The sequence below is a fragment of the Solanum tuberosum genome, unplaced genomic scaffold (genome assembly GCF_000226075.1).
Source record: "Solanum tuberosum cultivar DM 1-3 516 R44 unplaced genomic scaffold, SolTub_3.0 scf00014, whole genome shotgun sequence".
Classification (NCBI taxonomy): domain Eukaryota; kingdom Viridiplantae; phylum Streptophyta; class Magnoliopsida; order Solanales; family Solanaceae; genus Solanum; species Solanum tuberosum.
In genome coordinates, this window is record NW_006238939.1 from 2204630 (window position 1) to 2225245 (window position 20616).

Sequence of the window (20616 nt, forward strand, 5' to 3'; positions counted from 1 at the left end):
ATGTGGCAATCTCAATAACCACCAATATTACTTCTAGCATTCGGAAACAACCACCTACATGTAAATTTGAGCTGAAGCAAAATATGGTAGTACATATCCTCCCGCATGAGGACCCACAAGTACATAGCCTAAACTTCTTAGAAATAAGTGACAATCACATTCTGACAGTGGTATCCTCTGATTATGTGAGATTAACTATTTTACCATTCTCACTATTGGGAGAATCAGGGTGGTGAGTGTCGTCAGAACCATCTAACTCTATCACAACTTAGGATGACTTGGCTCGCAAGTTCCTGATTAAATTATTTCCTTCGGTCCAAATGACAAAATTGAGGAGCGAGATCTTGAGCTTTAAATAGAGAGGGGGAGAGAATATATATCAAGCACAAGATAGATTCAAACAATTGTTGCTTTCTTGCCCGCATCACTATCAAGCTAATGAGGTGCTAGTTCACACTTTTGTTGAAGTCTTCGAACCTAATGCAAAAGTTCTTCTCAACTCCGCATTATGTGGAAAAGCCTTAGAAAAGACATGTGATGAGTTGTTTGCACTTTTGAATAAAACTTTGGAAGGCAACCCAAAATGGAATGGAGATATAGCAAGAATCGTGGTGCAAAAGACTGTTAGAATGTTGAAGGTTGCAGTATAGCTGGGTTGACAGAATAAATTACCTACATGCAAAACATGATGACCACACATTTCAGCAAGATGGCTCTAGGGATATAATAGGCTCAGGTGAATAAAATATAACAACCCCAAGGGTGGTGCAAAGTTTGTGGTATTAACGAGCACATGACTGAATATTGCGGGTCAAATCCAGATTTTGTTAATTATGTCGCGAATGCACAAAGAAGTGGAGGAGATCGGAATTATGAAACACCTATAATCCAAGTTAGATGAATCACATGAACTTCTCATGTGATCTTTTTGGAGCACTAAAGTTTTTGATAGTTCCTCCAATGTTTGTGAATAGCACATTATGGACAGACATTTTAGAAACTATATACTCAAGAAAACCTAATATTTGTAATTCTCATGTATGTGGCCATTGATGGAAAATCATATGCATAGCGGAAGCATATCCAAAATCATAGTGCTTACATGAATAATAGACAACCAATAACGTTATGCTAGAACACATAAACTTGCTGAAATTTAATTCAGGAATTACCTCTTGAAGCGTGAGCAGATACCTTCAAGCGAATCCACAAGTTAGACAGATCTTCAAGCGATCCACAAGATAAACAACAGCTTTGCAGTCTTCTACAATGATCCCAAGCTCACATCCAAACTCTCTCAATACTTGGATGGGCAAGTATCGAATAGAAAATTGATTCATCTATTTTCTAGGTTAGGAGAATCCCTATTTATAGAGATTTCTTCCCAATCCAAAAAGGAGTAGAAAACCTAGTTTTTCTGGAAAATCAGAAAAACCCATATTATTCTTCCTTTTCCATAGAAATAGGATTTTGAGTTCTTGTTAAATATGGGCACTGTAGGGAACAAATAATTAATTACTGAGGCTTCCTATAATGGAAATAATTCCAAATAATTAATTTGAATTATTCTTACCATAATAAATTATTAATCATTCCACTAGAAATTCGTAATTGCAATCCTTTATTTATATTTCAAAATTCCTCATGTTAAGATTACAGATACTAATCAATAAATTAAATTGCTAACGAATTTAATTCAATGATTAATTTCCTTTAGAGCACTACTTAACTTATTTCATGTGTCAGATTCATAAATCCACCTGCAAGGTTTTGACACGATGAAAACTTATAAGTTTCTCAAAAAAGGCATATCAATCAATCTCTACAACGAGACATGAATTTCATCAACTAGCTTATTATTTCACCAATATGTAATATTATTATCATCCAATCTACCAGGCATATTAACCCATCTCAGAATCTCACCTTTTAATAAATCAAAACGATAATTAATTTATACAGATCATAATAGTTATATCAGGATTAAGAATATAAGTACATTTAATAGTTTAGAAAATATATTTTTGTCAGTCAGTCTAAAGCAACTATCTCTACTCGGTCCCGTTCAATACATACAAAATGCACTAGCACAAGAATTGGAACTATACCGTTCCCATAATCAAGATAAATTATATTTAATCTTGTGCTACAATCGTACCGATGACATCTCCAATTTCCATCCTAGATTGTGATGAAAAAGCTTTATACTTATAAGAATAGATGATTTAATGCTCTGTGTATAAGTTAAACTCTATACACTAAATCATCTACTATATAAGTAAATAGATACCATAAACGAATATATGATCTATTAAAACTGCATAAATATTTATTCTATAATAAATATTATATCTTAGCTTATACCACTGCTGCTCATAGCTAGCAGCCCCTCTTTGCTTTAACTTTATAATATATATAATCTATCCTTTGAATGATCAAAAAAAAAAAAGAACCAGAGACTTCTAGGTTTCAATTGACGACTTTTACCACTGGACTAAACTCTCATTTCTTTGGCCTGGATCCTGCAACTTAGAGTGTAGGCTTGCATCACACAGTACACACTACACACATACACACTACATTAAAAGTGACTTGCAGCGATAATTAATTAACGGTAATATTATAATTGTCGCTAAATATATAAATTTTTAGTGATAATTAGCACTCTTCGTAAATGATCCTAAAACCTATAGCGATATTGAATCCAACGGCAATTAACTAATGACGGTAAAAACTTTAGCAATTCTTTATTAATATGCATATTTATTACCGCTAAAAGATGTTTTTGTTGTAGTGATATAGTCTCGGGCCGATAGTAACTAAATAGAGAGAGAAGAAAATCTTGGTTGTAACTTTTAAGGTTTGTATGGCTAGTAGGATGAGGATTTTCAAAACTAAATAGTTGGTAGATTTCGTCTTGATTAATTGGACATATATTGAGCAATAATTAAGTTGATATAGTGACAAGGAGATAAAGCGAGTGAGCTAAAGGAAGGGAAAATTTATCTGTGAAACTTCAAGATCTTTTGTTGAACCTAACATTAATTACCATGAAAAAAGTAATATAATATAATGAAGTCTTGATTTCATGTTGATGATTTATAAACTGCGCATTGTGGGTTTTAAGGACTTATGGAGTAAGACATCAATTTCTCTACAAAATCATTTTTTCTTATTGTATGATTAATTCCCTTAGAAAATATTGACGCGCATGTAAACGAGTTGCTCGCTATAGCCGTTAATGCTTGAGAGTTATGATATATATTTTCAATATGTACTGAAATTGTGTAATTTTTATTTCCATTAATGTATGGCTTCGTTTTAGCCAACAACAACAAAAAAAAACTTTGTTATTCGTTAATTAAACACATGCACATATATATGCACACACCCACTAGTATGTGTAAATTGAAGTAGATATAAGTAAGCGTGGAGTAAACAATTGTAGGATATATATAAAATATTTAAGAGTAGTGGCCTACAACATATTACCAATTGTACTTGAGGAAAAATTGATAGAGGTTTTGCTTAATTATTACGTGCCTAAATGTTGTAATTATTTAATTTGATGACTAGAATATAATTTTTCCCATAAAAAGGATGTAGAGTAGGAGCCGCGTCATCTTTAATTTATTATCATGATTCATGTCCTTGTCTTATCTATGTCAATAGCCTTCTTTTATGAATTATGTCATTTTCTTATCCTTAATAAAATTGATATCGTCAAACATAGAAAATCATTACTTTAATTCCTATACAGTACACTTGTTGAACAGATCTAGTAAATAACTTGTTCTTTTTATTTTTGGTAAACAACCTAAGAGAGTAACTAATCAACTGCTTGGTCACACTTATAATAATTAAGTTGATTCACAAATGGCGAAAGAACAAATATTTGGCTACACTCCACAAAAGTGAAGAATCACTCCATCACAATATTCTTTTGATATTCCCCCAGTAGGCGAAGCGAGAATTAAGCGTTTGGAATTCTAAATTTCGTTTAAAAATCGTCAATCAACTTTGTTAGGGGTTCACAAATTAATATACATAAATATTTAATTAATTTTCTAGTACAAATATAGGATCTACGGAAAAGCTACTGGGTTCGTCCGAACCCATGAACCCCCACCTAGCTCTCCTTCTGAGTACAGTTATAGTGACATAACAGATAATCCCACACAACATTATTAATTAAGCTATTGAATATTGAGAGTTTGTTAGATATCAGTTTTAGATTAAAATCTAGATAAAACATTAATGAAGAAGACTTATTCTTTATTTACAAAAAAATTAGTGACAGGTGGTCACGAAGTAGTGTAACATTATTAAAAAGAATAATTCAGTCTGACTTTGAAAAACAGCACAGCATTGCATAGATGCAGATGCACTACAGCACGCGCAGTATGTTTATAAAATTTGGAAATGGTCTTTATCATCAAACATTAATTCCTTAATATATATTCTCATATACCAGTAACTAAAGAACTAATTCATTTGCATTTGTCTTTAGCCTTTGTCCAAAAGGCTATTTTTACTAATTTCAACAAAATTTATAATCTTTCTTTTCTGATCAATGTGCTTTACATCTCCTAATATCAGCTCTCGAATCCATCAATACTTTGATCATCAGATTAACCTTCCAATTACTACTTGTATTTCTCATAACAGACCGCGCAAGGAATTGATTCTGCAAATTGTGTAGTTCAAAATCATCATGGAGAAGAAAATATTGTTCGGTAAATATGAAACTGGGAAACAATTAGGCAAAGGAACGTTCGCCAAAGTCTTCCATGCAACCAACCTTGCCACTGGTGAAAATGTGGCCATCAAAGTGATCAAGAAAGAGATTGTGAAATCTCAAGCAATGATGGAGCAAATCAAGAGGGAAATATCTGTTATGCGCCTTGTCCGCCACCCTAACATTGTTGAACTCAAAGAAGTCATGGCAACAAAAACAAAGATCTTCATTGTCATGGAATACGTAAAAGGTGGAGAACTCTTTGCAAAAGTAGCCAAAGGGAGGCTCAAAGAAGACGTAGCTCGAAAATATTTTCAGCAGTTAATAAGTGCTGTTGAATTTTGCCACAGTTGTGGTGTTTCTCATCGTGATATAAAACCAGAAAATCTCCTACTTGATGAGAATGAGAATTTAAAGGTAACAGATTTCGGTCTATCGGCTTTGCCAGAGCAATTGCTGAACGATGGTCTTCTATACACTCAGTGTGGAACTCCAGCCTATATTGCACCTGAAATAATACGAAATAAAGGTTATAATGGTGGGAAGGCTGATCTTTGGTCATGCGGAGTCGTATTATATGTTCTTCTAGCAGGGTGTTTACCTTTTCAAGATGGTAATCTTGTGAATTTGTATAGAAAAATTTTCAAAGCGGAATATAGATTTCCCCCTTGGTTATCTACAGAAGCAAAACGTTTAATATCTAGAATATTAATCCCTAATCCACAAAAAAGGATAAGTATAGCTGGAATAATGAAAGACCCTTGGTTTAGAAAAGATTTTAAAATGCCAATTTATAATGGAAATATTTCATCATCATCATCATTAATTGATCACGAACACGATACAATATCTATGTTAGATAAATTTGGAAGATCTGACGAATACTTAAAGCATGGAGGGATGATCAAATCACCCTCTTCACCAGCCTTATTGAATGCTTTTGAATTGATCTCATCTATGTCAGCTGGCGTAAATTTATCAAGCTTGTTTGAGAACAAGAAGAAAACAGAGTCCATTTTCACATCGAGGTGTTCAGCCACAATCATTATGGCCAAGATTCAATTGTTGGCTAGGAAATTGAATTTTAAAGTTGCAAGGGTTAATGGATCAACCTTGAGGCTGCAAGGTTCTTGTGATAATAGGCCGAAAGCACGTTTATTGGTGAACATCGAGGTGTTCAAAGTGGCTCCAGAAGTGGCTGTGGTAAAGTTCTCAAAAATCTCAGGGGATTCACAAGAGTATACAAAATTTTTCGAAGAAGAGGTAAAACCAAACTTAAAGGACATTGTTTTGACATGGCATGTTGAGCAAGTGTTGAGTGATATTTGTGAAAAGGAAGACTGTAAAATTCCAATCAAGTGTGCTAGTTGCAAGGATTTGACTCAAAATAAGCTACAAGAAATTGACGATATAACTGCTAATTTGTCATCCAGCGTGTGAAAATTAAACAACATATATTCATTTCATTATTAACAATTGCATTTGGTTTGTATGTCATCTAAACCAAATATTAATTGTATATAATTCAATAGAGAAGGGATAATAGAGATCTTTTCATAGTTCTATTTACCCTTCATACATTTTATTTTCTTTCATTTGTTTGTAATTGATTGAGAGACTTGGACTGTGAAATTGTTTGTGATTTTTGAAAGAGATATATATATATATACAAAGAAAGGTGACCGTCTTTTAACTTTTTTGTGATTAATCTCTCTCTCTTTCCTTGTATGATTGTACCCATAGGTATACCGTGATATAAAATGTTAAATTTATATCAATAAGACATGTTTTAACCTAAAGTAACTTATGTTTCATTTCCTAAATCAGAAATCGAATTTTTAATTTTCCAATAAAACAAAACTATAAATTTCCCTCAAAATCTACTAAAATGAACTAGCTTGCCGAATTATTTTGTTACAATTTTGTTTTCTAATTATTTTGTTACTATTTTGTTTCCTAATTATTTTGTTACAATTTTGGAAACCTTAGATTCCTATTTCTACACGGACTAGTATTTGTACCCGTGCGTTGCGCGGATATTTTTAAAATTAAAATTATTGTATACATTTTATTATTCACTTATTAATATTTTTATATTTTATTATTCACACGTTTCGATATAATAAATGCAGTGTTCAACCTCCTCATATGCATAGTTAGTATCAAGAAATATGAAAAATTTAGGCACTACAAAAAATAAAAATAATGCATATTATATAAACCAAAAAAATTGAAATAGAGAATTATATGAGTAAGAATTTAATTATCCGCAGAGAGAGTAAATGAAAAAATTGAGAATAATAGTAATTTTTAAGTCTTCTCCTATGATTTAAGTATCGTAAATTAAATTAAAATTGCTCCATTTTTTTAGTAATGTTCTATTTTTTCTATTAAAGATGCAAAACAAAATTTGAAATATATCTTTTGTTTCTTTTATTTTGATTAAATCAATTGTGTTTGACATTATTATTTTTTGTCCATAACGTTATTTTTGTTTAATATATTTTAATTTTCAAATTATTATCGATGTAGATTTTTAAAAAAAAAACATTTGATGAAATTTTTTAGTATTGTTTTAATTAATAAATTTATTTCTTTGGAAAATCTGCAAATTATTAATAATATATAACTTCCCGTTGGTGTTTTTTACAATTTTATTTGACAAATTTTTACATAATTATTTATAAAATTATTTGTTTTGAAGATAAATTTTTTTTAAAATATTCAAAATAACATGTGGCACTATTTTGCAAAATACAGATTCATAATATTTTAAATTTATTCTTTTAAAAAAAAAAGATAATTCAAAAACGTTTATGTTGATTTCTCTCACACACGCAGATATAGGTAAATGGGTGAGAAATTTTAGGGATAATTTAGGTTAGTTTATTTTTCTCGATATTTATCTTTTTCTTTTTTTAATTTTACATATGTATTTTAACTATCCATTTATTAACGTTTTCTTCTTCTTTCTTTTTTTGTCATGACATTTTTAAATGAATTTTTAATTATAAATTATTATTTTTGTTTTAGTCTTGTTCTAAAACTATCAAGTGCCTTGGTATTAGACTGCCACTTGGAATGGAATAATCCTTATTTAAAATTTGTTTTTCTAAATTCATCATTTACTAATTATAATAAGTAATATTTTTGTAACGTCATGTTCATAACTTTTGAATATTATAAAAAAATATTTTTTGCATATCGTTATCACATTATCTATTATTTCAATTCTTTAATATTATTTATTAACTTTATATTATTGGTCAAATAAATTAATCAATAAATAGCATCACATTATATTTGTGTTATGCACTTTATATATTTTAAGTGTCATGATAGCATAGTTAATTTTCAATTGACCAATGAATAGCATTACAATATATCAAAATCGCAAGGAATATTCTATTATAATGCATTTAATTTTGATAAATTTTGTGAAAATTATTACAAAAGAATTAGTACTCTTATCATAAGTCAAAAATAAATTAAAATTGCTTAATAATTACCATCACTATAACATATGATGAAAATTAGGAATTTATTGATTAATTTTTTATTTTATATATATGAAAAAAATCTATATGTATGAAAGATTGGGGTTATTTAGTTTTTACCTTCCCGACAAAGCATTTTTGAAGGTTTGACATCTTTAACCTCTTGTCGATATGAGCCTTGAACACATATGTGTAATCAAAAGAAAGTCGAGCATTTCATGATTTCACAATGTACATATAATAATTGTTTCTTATTTTCATAAAAATAGAGTTTACATCTATTCTATTTCTACCCAAAACGCATTACACTAATTCTGTTACATCCCATAGTTTATCTTTTAACCTCTACCAAGATAATTAGCAAATCTTAGATAACTTCAACAAAAAATTGAGATCATTTGCATATATTTTTTAATTAACTAAAATCATATTTGCTAAATTTTTGTATTAGATTTGTGATCATACTAATTTTTTTTATGCTAAGATTGTAAATCTATACAAAAAGAGACATGAATTAATAAAGTGAACAAAACTTGTTAAATTCTCAAAAACATAATTATGAATACATACCTCTTGTATTGCTTTTATACTCTAAAGGATCTTCTAAACAATAGAATTTCTCTTTTTGAATTCAACGACACAAGCATTAAAAATAATGTAGAGATTGGAATTTGAATTAAAGAATTTAAAAATTAAATAAATAATAATGATTATATATATTAATCTCTTGGATCACCCATGCATTTGTTATACAGATAGCATAATAAGAGTGTCTACCCATCTTTATGTATAAATATGGCAAAAGCAAATGTCTAATTCTTGATATCCAAATTTTGTGTACCTACATAAATTTTGAAAAATAAATAAATTATAAGCCACTTAGTAGATGTTATGCCAAAAAAGTTATTGCCTGTAGTGTTGTATACGGATTTTTTTTTAATATGTATTATAATTATAATTTTAATTTTTGAAAAACTGAGAGAATAAGATTAAGCAAAAAAATATGATTAAGATACAACGAAAGTTTAAAGTGATATTAAATAATAATTTATTTTTCTAATTAAAGCTATGAAAAAAATTAATGGACTTAGACATTCATTAACTGTTAACTAATTTATTTAATAACATATATATTTTTCTGAATTTTCTCTTTTAAAACCAATAAAAAAATAATTAAAGAACTTACAACCCCAACCCGTTGCAAGATTTGCAATGCAGCAACAAAACTACAAAATCAAAAGAAACAATCAAAGTAAAGCACATAATCACATTTCATCCAATCAAAAAATATTTAAGAAAAACAATTTTTTCTTATTCAATTACTTTTCAGGAGGTAGAAATTAATATGTTATTCAAAATTGTTGGAAATTAAGTTACATCATATTATGAAAACACTTTCTATAGAATCTGGTCAATAATTTTATTTAAAAATTTCAATAATATACAATATACATCAACATTTTAAAAATATTATATAACCTTTTTTTCTTTCTTCACCTAGCTTATCCGCAATCAAAGTATATTGTACCATTTTAATAGTAAAACTCCTTGCACTTATTATAGTTAATAGTAGAGAAAATAAAAAGTTCTATAAAATTGTAATATGAAAATTTTCAAACAAATTCTTACATGAATGTAAAAATAAGGAGGAGGATGATGATGACCCATCAAATTTTTGAATGTGAATAGTCATCATAATTCTAATTCTCATATTGGAGAATATAATGCTAAAATTTAAAATTTTAAAACAGAACAAAAATAGAGTTAACTGTAAATGTACCTTTTTCGCTTTTCTTTCATAATAGCTTTTAAGCTCTTGCAATCAAACACTAAATATATAACGTACACTACAAGAAAACTGTGAATTAATTGGGGATTTTTCTGGGGATTTCATACGAAAATTCGCAGGTAACTTAGTTTCCTGCGATTTTTCCTACCAAACAATTTTCGAAGGAAATACCTTCGTAGGTAATTATTACATGCGAATATGAAAATCCCCAAATAAATTACCTGGGGATTTGGATTCCGCAAGAAAATTACCTGCGGATTTTCATGCAAAAAATATCCCAGAATTTTTTGGTAAAAATTCTAGGAAAAAGGAATTTTCTTAATATTTTTTTTTGCAAGTAAAGACGCATGAAAACATTATAATAAATTTCTAGGAAAATAACTTGTGAATAATTATTTTAATTCTTTTTTATTTATTTAGTCTTTATGTAGTTTTTGTTATTTTATTTAACACACCCCCATCCCAACTCATATAACACCCATGTGTTCAAACCCAATGAATTGCACTGAAGTCACTGCCCAAACATACATTCACTCGATTACTGCAGTTCTTTTAGCTTCTACTTCCGTTCTGCAGAATATAAATGTTAAATTCTTGATGTATTCTTCCGATGTGGTACAAAAATAGCAAGGGAATTATACCAAAATTTTTCAGAACTAAATTAAAAAATGTTCTAATAGTTATATTTCTCTAATTCTGTTTTTAGATTAATAGAAATAAACACTATTATAATATGACACAATTTTAAATATACTTTGTATTTTATTCACGTTCTTTAATCAAGAAGAGATTATTCTTTTAGAATATATATTTTTTAATAACAACAACAACAACAACATACCTAGTAAAATTTCACTTAGCGGAGACTGGGGAGGGTAGATTGTACGCAGACCTTACCACTAGCTCGTAGAGGTAGAGAGGTTGTTTTCGAAAGACCTTCGGCTCAAGTGCATCAAACCCAAATAAAAGAAGAATAAAACAATGAAAAAACAATAACCATTAATAAGAAACGTAGTGTAAATTCTATAAGAAAGAACCTCTTAAATAAGAAATTGACACAAATTACTTAATAAGATGAATATAATTTAGGTATTAGAAAACGTATCTATTTTTTCTAAAACGGTAAATAACATGGTGTTGTTCCAATTTTTATAACATTTTTTAACCTCATATATATATATATATATATATAAATATAAAAATTGTGTCCAAATAAAACTATAAAATGATAATTTAAATAATTACAAGTTAAAGTGCAAGAAAGTTATTACAAATTATTATTTTTAATACTTGTAAAAAGGATTTATAAGTTGGATGTACAAATTAAAAAATATAATTATTTCTTTCATTTAATAAAATTTTGTTATTGAATGAGATAATTAAACTTCATATTAATAATATATATAAATGGATTTTTTTCTACTTAAAAATGCATTGACCTATTCAACACTACACAATTTAATATTTTTTAATAATATTATATCAACATTAAAAATATATTTTTCTATTGAATAAATAACTAGCCATGTAATTCTTATAATTCGTATATTTAAGAAAACATTCCTCGGTAAATCTCTAAATAAAAAGAGGAGTTAGATAAATTTTCAAGAAAAAATCCAATTAAAATTTCAAAAAAAAAAACAAAATTTTCAAGTTTACATATTTCCAATAAATCCCCAGAAAAACTCTCCAACAAATTTGTAGCAGTAAAATTCTGAAGTAATTTTCTAGGTAAGAAAATTCTCAAGTAGATCCTCAATAAATAAATCCCCAACAAAGTTCATGAAATTTGAATCCTCAAGTAATACCACAAATAAAAATATTCCTAGGTAAATACACATGTAAGTATCCCTAGCTAAATCTGCAAGTAACTTTACCTAGGGATTTTCTTGCAAACTAACATGGAAATTAGTTTTTGTTCATTACTTGCAAATTTACCTATGAAAACAGTTTCTGCAGATTAATTCCCCCAAATAATTCCCTATGTATTAATTTGGTGGAAATGGCGCCAAACTTACCTATCAATTTTTCTGGGAAAATATTTTTCGCAGGAAAATTCATAGGAAAAAACTGCGAAAAAAATCCCCAGGTAAAATTCATAGGTAATTTACATTTTTCTAGTAGTGGTAGTGATAGATCTATTTGTTGCTAAATGATTGACCATCATAAGAGAGTTTTAAAATGAAGGAAAAATAGTTTAGCACTGATATACTATATTTAAGGATAATGCTAATCATAAAACAGTTTCATATTCAGTTACTAATTTGTAGGATCTATCTATATATAAAAGGAGAAGATAAAATGACACGTGTCAACACCACAAATTTTTACAATTTTAAATAATTAATAATCAATAATTAAATATATAAATATAGATACATGTCAATAATTAGAATGACACATGTCTAAACCAGAAAAAACAACATTTTTAATTCTTAAAATTAATTAAAATTAAAAGAAAAGAAAAAGAAGTAAAGAACGGAAAACTGTACATAATGGAAACATTTTCCATTCATCCAAATAGTAATACATATTTAGATTAATTAATAAATAGTTATTAGTTATCATTTAATATTCACAAAAAAATTTTAAAACACAACATCTTATCATTGTATTCCGTTTTCAGATTTTTAAAATCATAAACTTATTAATAAAAAACTAACTTTAACTTCAGTTACTGCAACACGTAGCCCACTTTCCTCTCCCCACGTCAATTAATTTGCAGACTTTTAACTGTTTAAATTTATCAATAAAACAACAAAAATTAATCAAACTTTTAAATTCAAAAATTGAATTTTTTGAAAAAATAAGGTGGTTACAACTTATTTGTCAATCTCAACATTAAATATATATATCCTCACCGTCTGACATTTGTGAAGAATTGATGAGAGAACAAGAGAGAAAATAGCAAAAAATGAAGTGCAATCCAAGAGTATTCTTATTCGGCATTAAGAGAAGAAACTTATTTCATGGTACTATCAAACGAGCGGCACATATTGATGAAATCGCTTGAGTTAGGTTTAAATACTATGAGTTTCAGGTTATTTGCGAGACTTATGAAGGTTATGATAGAAAATTAATTCGAGCATACCGTAAAAAATGAGTGATTATACTAATAGTCACTTGAATTTTGTACTTCAAAGTTCTGCGTATATCGAGACAGTGGATTGGCTTTTTCACTCTTTCTGTTTGATATTGCTATTATAGTAAAAGATAATTGGATTTTTTTTTAAAGTTTTTGTTTTTGCTTTGAATAAGTGATAAATAATTTATGATGATTTCACAATGAATTGACTCTATTTGATGAAACTTAATATCTGATTGATTTGTTTTTCATGTTTTTGCAGGGATAAATTCAGTGGATAATTTATATTGGCATGGCACAGATTACATCCCATCTTAAAATCATACAATAAATTAAGAAAGAAAATCAATCTTTTGAAGCTATATACATTTTTTATGTTTTATTTAATTTTAGTATTATTATTATTATTATTATATTATTATTATTATTATTATTATTATTATTATTATTATTATTATTATTATTATTATTATTATTATTATTATTATTATTATTATTATTATTATTATTATTATTATTATTATTATTATTATTATTATTATTATTATTATTATTATTATTATTATTATTATTATTATTATTATTATTATTATTATTATTATTATTATTATTATTATTATTATTATTATTATTATTATTATTATTATTATTATTATTATTATTATTATTATTGATATTATTTACTATTTGTGTAAATAAAATATTGTGTTGTGTCATATATGTTATTTTATTTTTGTTTTTAATTTTTTTTTAATTTTTGGTATATTAACTTATATATGGATAATAGGCTATTATCTTTTTCTTTTGTTGGCAGAAAAATGTATTCATTATTTTGAAATAGGCATGCATATCAAATTAATAAATAAATAACAAAAATATGATTAGATACCATTGAAATATATGTGATATGACAATACTTAAATTTCTTTTTGCATCTACTTTTAAATTTATAACAATGTCAAGTAATTTATTTTTCTCCACTTGAAATAAATAGTTTTTAATATATATAAAATAGTGATTTTTAATTAAAAAAGTCTTCCTGATAGTTCAAGTAATGTTTCTATTTTAAAAACTAAAATTTGCATATTCTCCCTACAAATATTCATTATTTTGAAATAGGCATGCATATCAAATTAATAAATAAATAACGAAAAGATGATTAGATACCATTAAAATATATGTGATATGATAATGCTTGAATTTCTTTCTGCATCTACTTTCAAATTTATAACAATGTCAAGTAATTTTATTTTTCTCCACTTAAAAGAAATATTTTTTTAATATATATAAAATAGTAAATTTTTAATTAAAAAAATCTTCCTGATAGTTCAAGTAATGTTTCTATTTTAAAAACTAAAATTTGCATATTCTCCCTACAAACATAATATGTTAATTTATTCAAAAAGGTACTTTGTTAGTATTAGAGAAAAGAATAGTTTTCGTGTAATAATATTTTTCTAAAAAAGTATTTTACTATACACAAAAGCTAAACCAAATTGTTAGTATTAGAGAGGGATATTTTGTTATTAATAATATTTTTCTAACAAAATATTTTAATATACACAAAAGCTAAACCATATAAGTCATAATTTATATGCAGTATAATTAAAAAATCGTATCATAATATGTAATATAAAAAATAGACAAAAATGAAATAAAAGTAGAAGAAATATCAAATGATAATATTTATTTTAATTAATGTTAAAAATATTGCTAGAAGATGTTCAAAATAATAATTGAAATAATAATTAAAAAAAATATTGTTTACACTTCATACGAACTCAATTCACAAATTTTAGTCTGATATTTTAAGTTATAAATGACACAATAAAAATAAAAAGCTAATTACAGTATCACAAAGGAAAATAAAATACATGCAAAAGATGACAAAAAAATTATTAAAATATTTATCGAATTTTCAGTTTGGATATTTGTTTAAAAAATTATCTTCAAAATAATATAATTTTAATTTGATAAATAATTATATCAAAACTGTCACATAAAACTGCCAAAACCAAAAATTGATAGTTATATTTTATTAATATTTGCAGATTTTCAAAAAAAAAAACAATTTATTAATTACTAAAATACTAAGAAATTACAAACACGTGTAGTCCTTACTAACTTTCCTTTTTTTTTTTTTAACTATCCTTATTAATCTCCACAACATTCTTTATAGTGATAAGATAATTTGCAACTATTCTTATTAATCTTAACATCAAAATAATGTATACTGAATTTTTTATTTATGGTTAATAATTTTGAAATTAAAATATCTTGATCTCAATTTGTGGTGTAGTTATTATAATAATTCTATAATGTAACAATAATGTGCGAAAATCATTTTTCCGGTTGATAATATTCAAAAGTTATGCACATAACATTAAACAAAAATATTATTATAATTAGTAATGATGATTTCAAAAAATTATAAAATGGTTATTCTCTTCTAAGTGGCAATCTAATAAAAAAAAAAAAAAAAAAAAAAAAAAAAACTAACCTAAATCATCCCTAAAATTCCTTACCCACTTACCTAACTACCCTAATCTATTAAAACTCAACTATATATATTAATCTTCTACTTATACAATAGGAAAGACAAATAAGAAAAATATGTAAATAATCAACAAAAATGTTTTCAAATTATCATTTCTTAAAAAGAATAAATTGAAAATATTATAAATCTGTTTTTTACAAAATATGTTACATGTCATCATTAAAATAATTATCAATTTTTTAGTATTTTTAAAAAAATTATCTCCAAGCAAATATTAATTTTAATTTGATAAATAATTATGTAAAAATCTGTCACATAAAACCGCCAAAAACAAAAACTAATAGTTATATATTATTAATAATTTTCAGACTTTTTAAAAATAATAATTTATTAATTTAAAAAAAACTAAGAAATTACAAATCAACTAAATGCACGTAGTCTACTCTCCCATTTCTCTCCCACTTCATCTAAACTTTATTTATTGATTAATTTGTAGATTTTTAAATCTTTTAAACTTATCAATACAAATAATAATTTTAACTTCTTTTTTTTTGTTATATAAAGATAAGATGAGTGCTAAAAAGGTTGAACATGCTTTGTAATTATATTTAGATTTTAGCTAAAAGTAGAGACAAACAATTTAATACTAGATTTTAGATTGATCTATGAATTTGTAAATGTAATTACTTAGCACAATTTTCAATTGAACACACATCATATATGCTATATATTCATCTTCATTATACTAGAAGAAAGAGAAATTGTTAGAATAATGTTTATTGTCTTTGAAGAACATACACTTATAGCACATAAATTAGTGTAAAATTTTGTTAGCATTAATTGTATATATAAAATTAAAATGCTATTTTTTTTTATTATACATGCACTTTTGTTACTCAATAATAATTTATTTTAGTTATTTCTAAATTTTAAAAATATTATATTTTAAACATCCACGCAACGTACGGGTACGTATACTAGTATGGATAATGATTACAAATATTTATTGTAATTTTTAAAACGGAAAATATTAGTAAATTTTTTATTTATTCTGACTTTTTTTAGTAATAATTTTAGTAATTTTTTTTTGTAATTCTTTTTCTATTCTATTTTTAAAAATATAAAAATAAATTACGTGAGAAGTTTTATTAAATTAAAACATGAAAACAATAGTTAATTTGCATTTTTATAAGGAATAAACAAATTCAATTTATTATTATTTTTCAAAAAGAGACCACATCAACAGTTTTGTAACGTACATAGAATTTTAAAAACTATTTTAAAATTTTGTTTAGTTTTTTAAAATTGTTATTTATTATTTTATTATATTTATAAAATTATTATTTGTTATTTATTATTTATTATATTTATAAAATTATTATTTATTATTTATTATATTTTAGAAATTTTGTGGTGCCGACATGTGGCAATTTCTCCTCTCCTATTATATAATAGATAGATTAGTCTTTCCTCAAAGTCTATATAAAGCTTCCTATTGCTCCAACAATTCATCACCAATAATCTTCTTCTATTCACTTAGCTCAACAGAAATTGAAGATGGAGATTCCACAAACCTTCAATGAGTTCAAAGTTTGGACAGATGATTTTATCGTTCCAAAGGACATCAACTTGAAGACCATCATCAACAACCCTTCTACTAGTCCGTTATTCTTGATCGAAATTCTTGTTCAAGAATTTGTTCAATATCTTTATGGTGGAATTCTTGTTCAATTCCATCGAAATTCTTGTTCAATTCCATCGAGGAGGAACCTCGAGGTCCATTTATGGTGGAATCTTTCTATTTGCCGAGTAATGCTATGATCGGTGCTCCAGATGATAGTCTTTGTGAAATACTATGCTCTATAGGTTTGCCTTTGCATAGAATGTCACCCATCATCACAGAAATCTCTTCCTTTGGTCGGAGTATGATGTCTCTATCAGCCAATTCAGGCCGCCCTGTGCAATTAACAGTTGGGATCCCACTCCCAGAGGCGCAGTAGAGAGAATTAAAGATGAACGTGTTTGTCTTGCGCCGTTTTTGGGTATAAGGTATAAGGTTGATGTATAGAATTTTATTTACAAAGAAAGCTACATATGTAATCTTGATTAGTTTTTTGTTTCAACTAATATTGGTTTGTGGACTGCAAGCCAAGTAATAATGAATTTCCAATACTAACATATGTTGCCGCATGTAATTAATGGAGTTAAGAGTACTTGTTATAGTAGATATTTCAATTTTGCACTTGCAATTTCCAGTTCAATTTTATACTACTTTGTTTCTATAATAAGTTTGTGTCAAAGATTCAAATATGTCACGAAAGTATATATATATATATAGTCAGTTAGATATTTGTATTTCAATTAAAGTATTATATATGTCACGAAAGTATCATCAAGTTAACAAGATCTTCGAACTTCAAAATATATTATTTTTAAATGTTTGATTACTTCTTTTAAAAATAAAAAAAAACTCATAGAAAATAGGAAAATATGTGAATCATTTAAAAATATCATTTGCAAAATAAATTTTATATTAAATAACATAGAATAAACGTGCAGCACATGAGAAGCTTTAAAGTGCAACGTTGGATTACCACTTTGCCCCTACACTAAATTAAAATTTAATTAACTATCTAAAAAAATAGTAAAATTAATCAGAAGTCCTATTTATTTAAGTAAATGCAGAATTAAGAAGAAATCCTGCTATTGTACTTTAATTCTTTAGTTATGGCATTATACATTCTCTTAGTTATTACTAATTATTGCAAATGTTATTCACACTAATATATTAACTTTTTAGCTAATAATTTTTCACATTCTTATACTACTCATATATAACTGATAACACAACATTGTTATTGACTCTTGAACGAATCATGCATGGTTGAATTGATTGAAAATCTTTAACAATGATATGAACAATATTTTCGTTGGATGTAAGGTAAACATGTGATTATATATATGATTTTACATATTGAATATATTTTTTATGTTTAATTCTTAGTTTATATATCGGAAAAAAAATGAAAAGTCAAATAACTATCTTTGATTTATGTACACATTCAATGCAGAAGTCAAATATGAGAACCAAACATCATCTATTATGTACCTTATAATATAAAAATTAATGTACAAAAAAATAGTTCCAAAAGATAAAATATAGTTGTTTTCTTCACATTTTCATATGATATCTAAAAAATTAATTCAAATACTTTAGCATTTACAATATTTATACTCTTAAGCGTGGAATACACGTGCAACACACATGTCGAGAACTAGTTGAACTATATGAACTAAAAAATTGATGATGCCATTTATTTATCTTCTGAATGTGCATTATAATATTAGTAACTCTACTCTTACATAATTTTAAAGAATCTTGACAATTTTCATAATAACATGTGTTTGAATGAATACTATTTTAAAAAAATACAAAATAAAGTAAAACATTACAAAATAAAAGTATAAAAAGCACAAGAAATTTTAAGAATGCAAGATGGAGCATGGTAAAAGTAGGAAGAAATGCTTAATGTGGTATGATAAGGTATGTTTAATTTAGCGGGTTAAGGTAAATATTTTTCTTCCCCGCCTCGCTCCCTTTTTCATCCTTTAATTTTTACGTGTTTTAGGAATTAACTTATGTAATACAGTCAATCCACTAAAATTATTTTCATAAACGTATCTTTGCTTTCGGTATCTTTGATAAGTTTGGTGTTTAATTTTATCAATAAATGAAATACCTATGGTTTCTTGTACAAAGAGCATGCCGAGGGTCTACTACATTCACCGCGCACTTGCATTACCACCCGAACTTCTTCTTGATACTTTGAATCCCTTGAGCAAAAATCCTGGCTTCGTCACTGGCAATGAGGAGTGTTGAAATCTGCCTAATGGGCTGCTAATTGATGTTGAGTTGGCAATATGACATGCGAGCTGATGCATTTTTTTTTTCTCTAAAAGATATATGCTTTTGATTTTGTTTGGAAGTCTTTAGGCATGTAACTGTTGGTAGGCTTAATTCTTAGAAAGTTTCTGCTTTTGAGTTACTACATTATTTTACTACAAATCTGTTAGGATTTTCTTGTATTTAAACATCTCTTCTTTCAACTGAATAAAATAACTCTCATTTTCTTTTCTTTTTTGCTAGAAAGACATAAGATATTTTGAAAATAGTTTTCTCTATTCCTCCATGCTACAGTAGAAAGCAAATATTTATAACTATACAATTGGTTCTATTCTAGAAAGGATTAGAAATGCTTATAATTGTATATTCTATAAATCAATCATATTCTAAGAAAGAATATATTTTATGATTACTATACAATTATAACTTTTCCTAACATCTCCCCTCAAATTAATATTGGTGATCACAAAGTAGCAATTTGGAGATAAGATACTGATGTCGTGCTCGTGTTATCACCTTTGTAAACAAATCAACAAGTTGATTATGAGAAGGAATGTGTTGTAGAGTGCTGAGACGATCGATAACCAATTCTCGAATGTAATGGCAGTCCACCTCTATATGCTTTGTGTTTTCATTTTGCACTGGTTTTGTGGCTATTTTAATCGAACTAGTGTTATCAACATGTAGCATTGTAGGAGATGTAATAGCAACATTGAGCTCAGATAATAGTCGTTGTAGCCAAACAATTTCCAAACTTGTTGCCGACACTACTAAAAAATTGTCAAAAAACGATGGACTGCGTCGCTTTTTTGGTCAAAATTGACGGAAAAGCGACGCAGTCACTTCCGTCACTAAATAAGCGACGGATTGCGTCGCTAAAAAAGCGACGGATTGCGTCGCTAAAAAAGCGACGGATTGCGTCGCTAAAAAAGCGACGGATTGCGTCGCTACGGACTGCGTCTCTTTTAGCGACGGACTGAGTCGCTTTTCGACTATTTTTTTAAAATTTTTTTTTTTAAAAAGCGACGGAGTCCGTTGCTTTTCTGGAAATTTATTTTTTGAAAATCCCAGAAAAGCGACGGATAAAAGGACACTGTCCGTCGCTT

The 20616-nt window shown here is 26.9% G+C and overlaps 1 protein-coding gene across 1 annotated transcript; it reads left to right on the forward strand.

Annotated features, from left to right (window-relative positions):
* Positions 1-4551: 4551 nt before the first annotated feature.
* LOC102585664 (CBL-interacting serine/threonine-protein kinase 5-like) lies at positions 4552-6185 on the forward strand. The gene has a single exon (XM_006339928.2). It carries the CDS (start codon positions 4715-4717, stop codon positions 6176-6178), a length of 1464 nt encoding a protein of 487 aa, XP_006339990.1. The 5' UTR covers positions 4552-4714; the 3' UTR covers positions 6179-6185.
* Positions 6186-20616: the final 14431 nt, after the last annotated feature.

What these genes read in the sequence shown, in the direction of transcription:
- LOC102585664 (XM_006339928.2), top strand. Translation starts at nt 4,715, where the DNA reads ATGGAGAAGAAAATATTGTTCGGTAAATATGAAACTGGGAAACAATTA.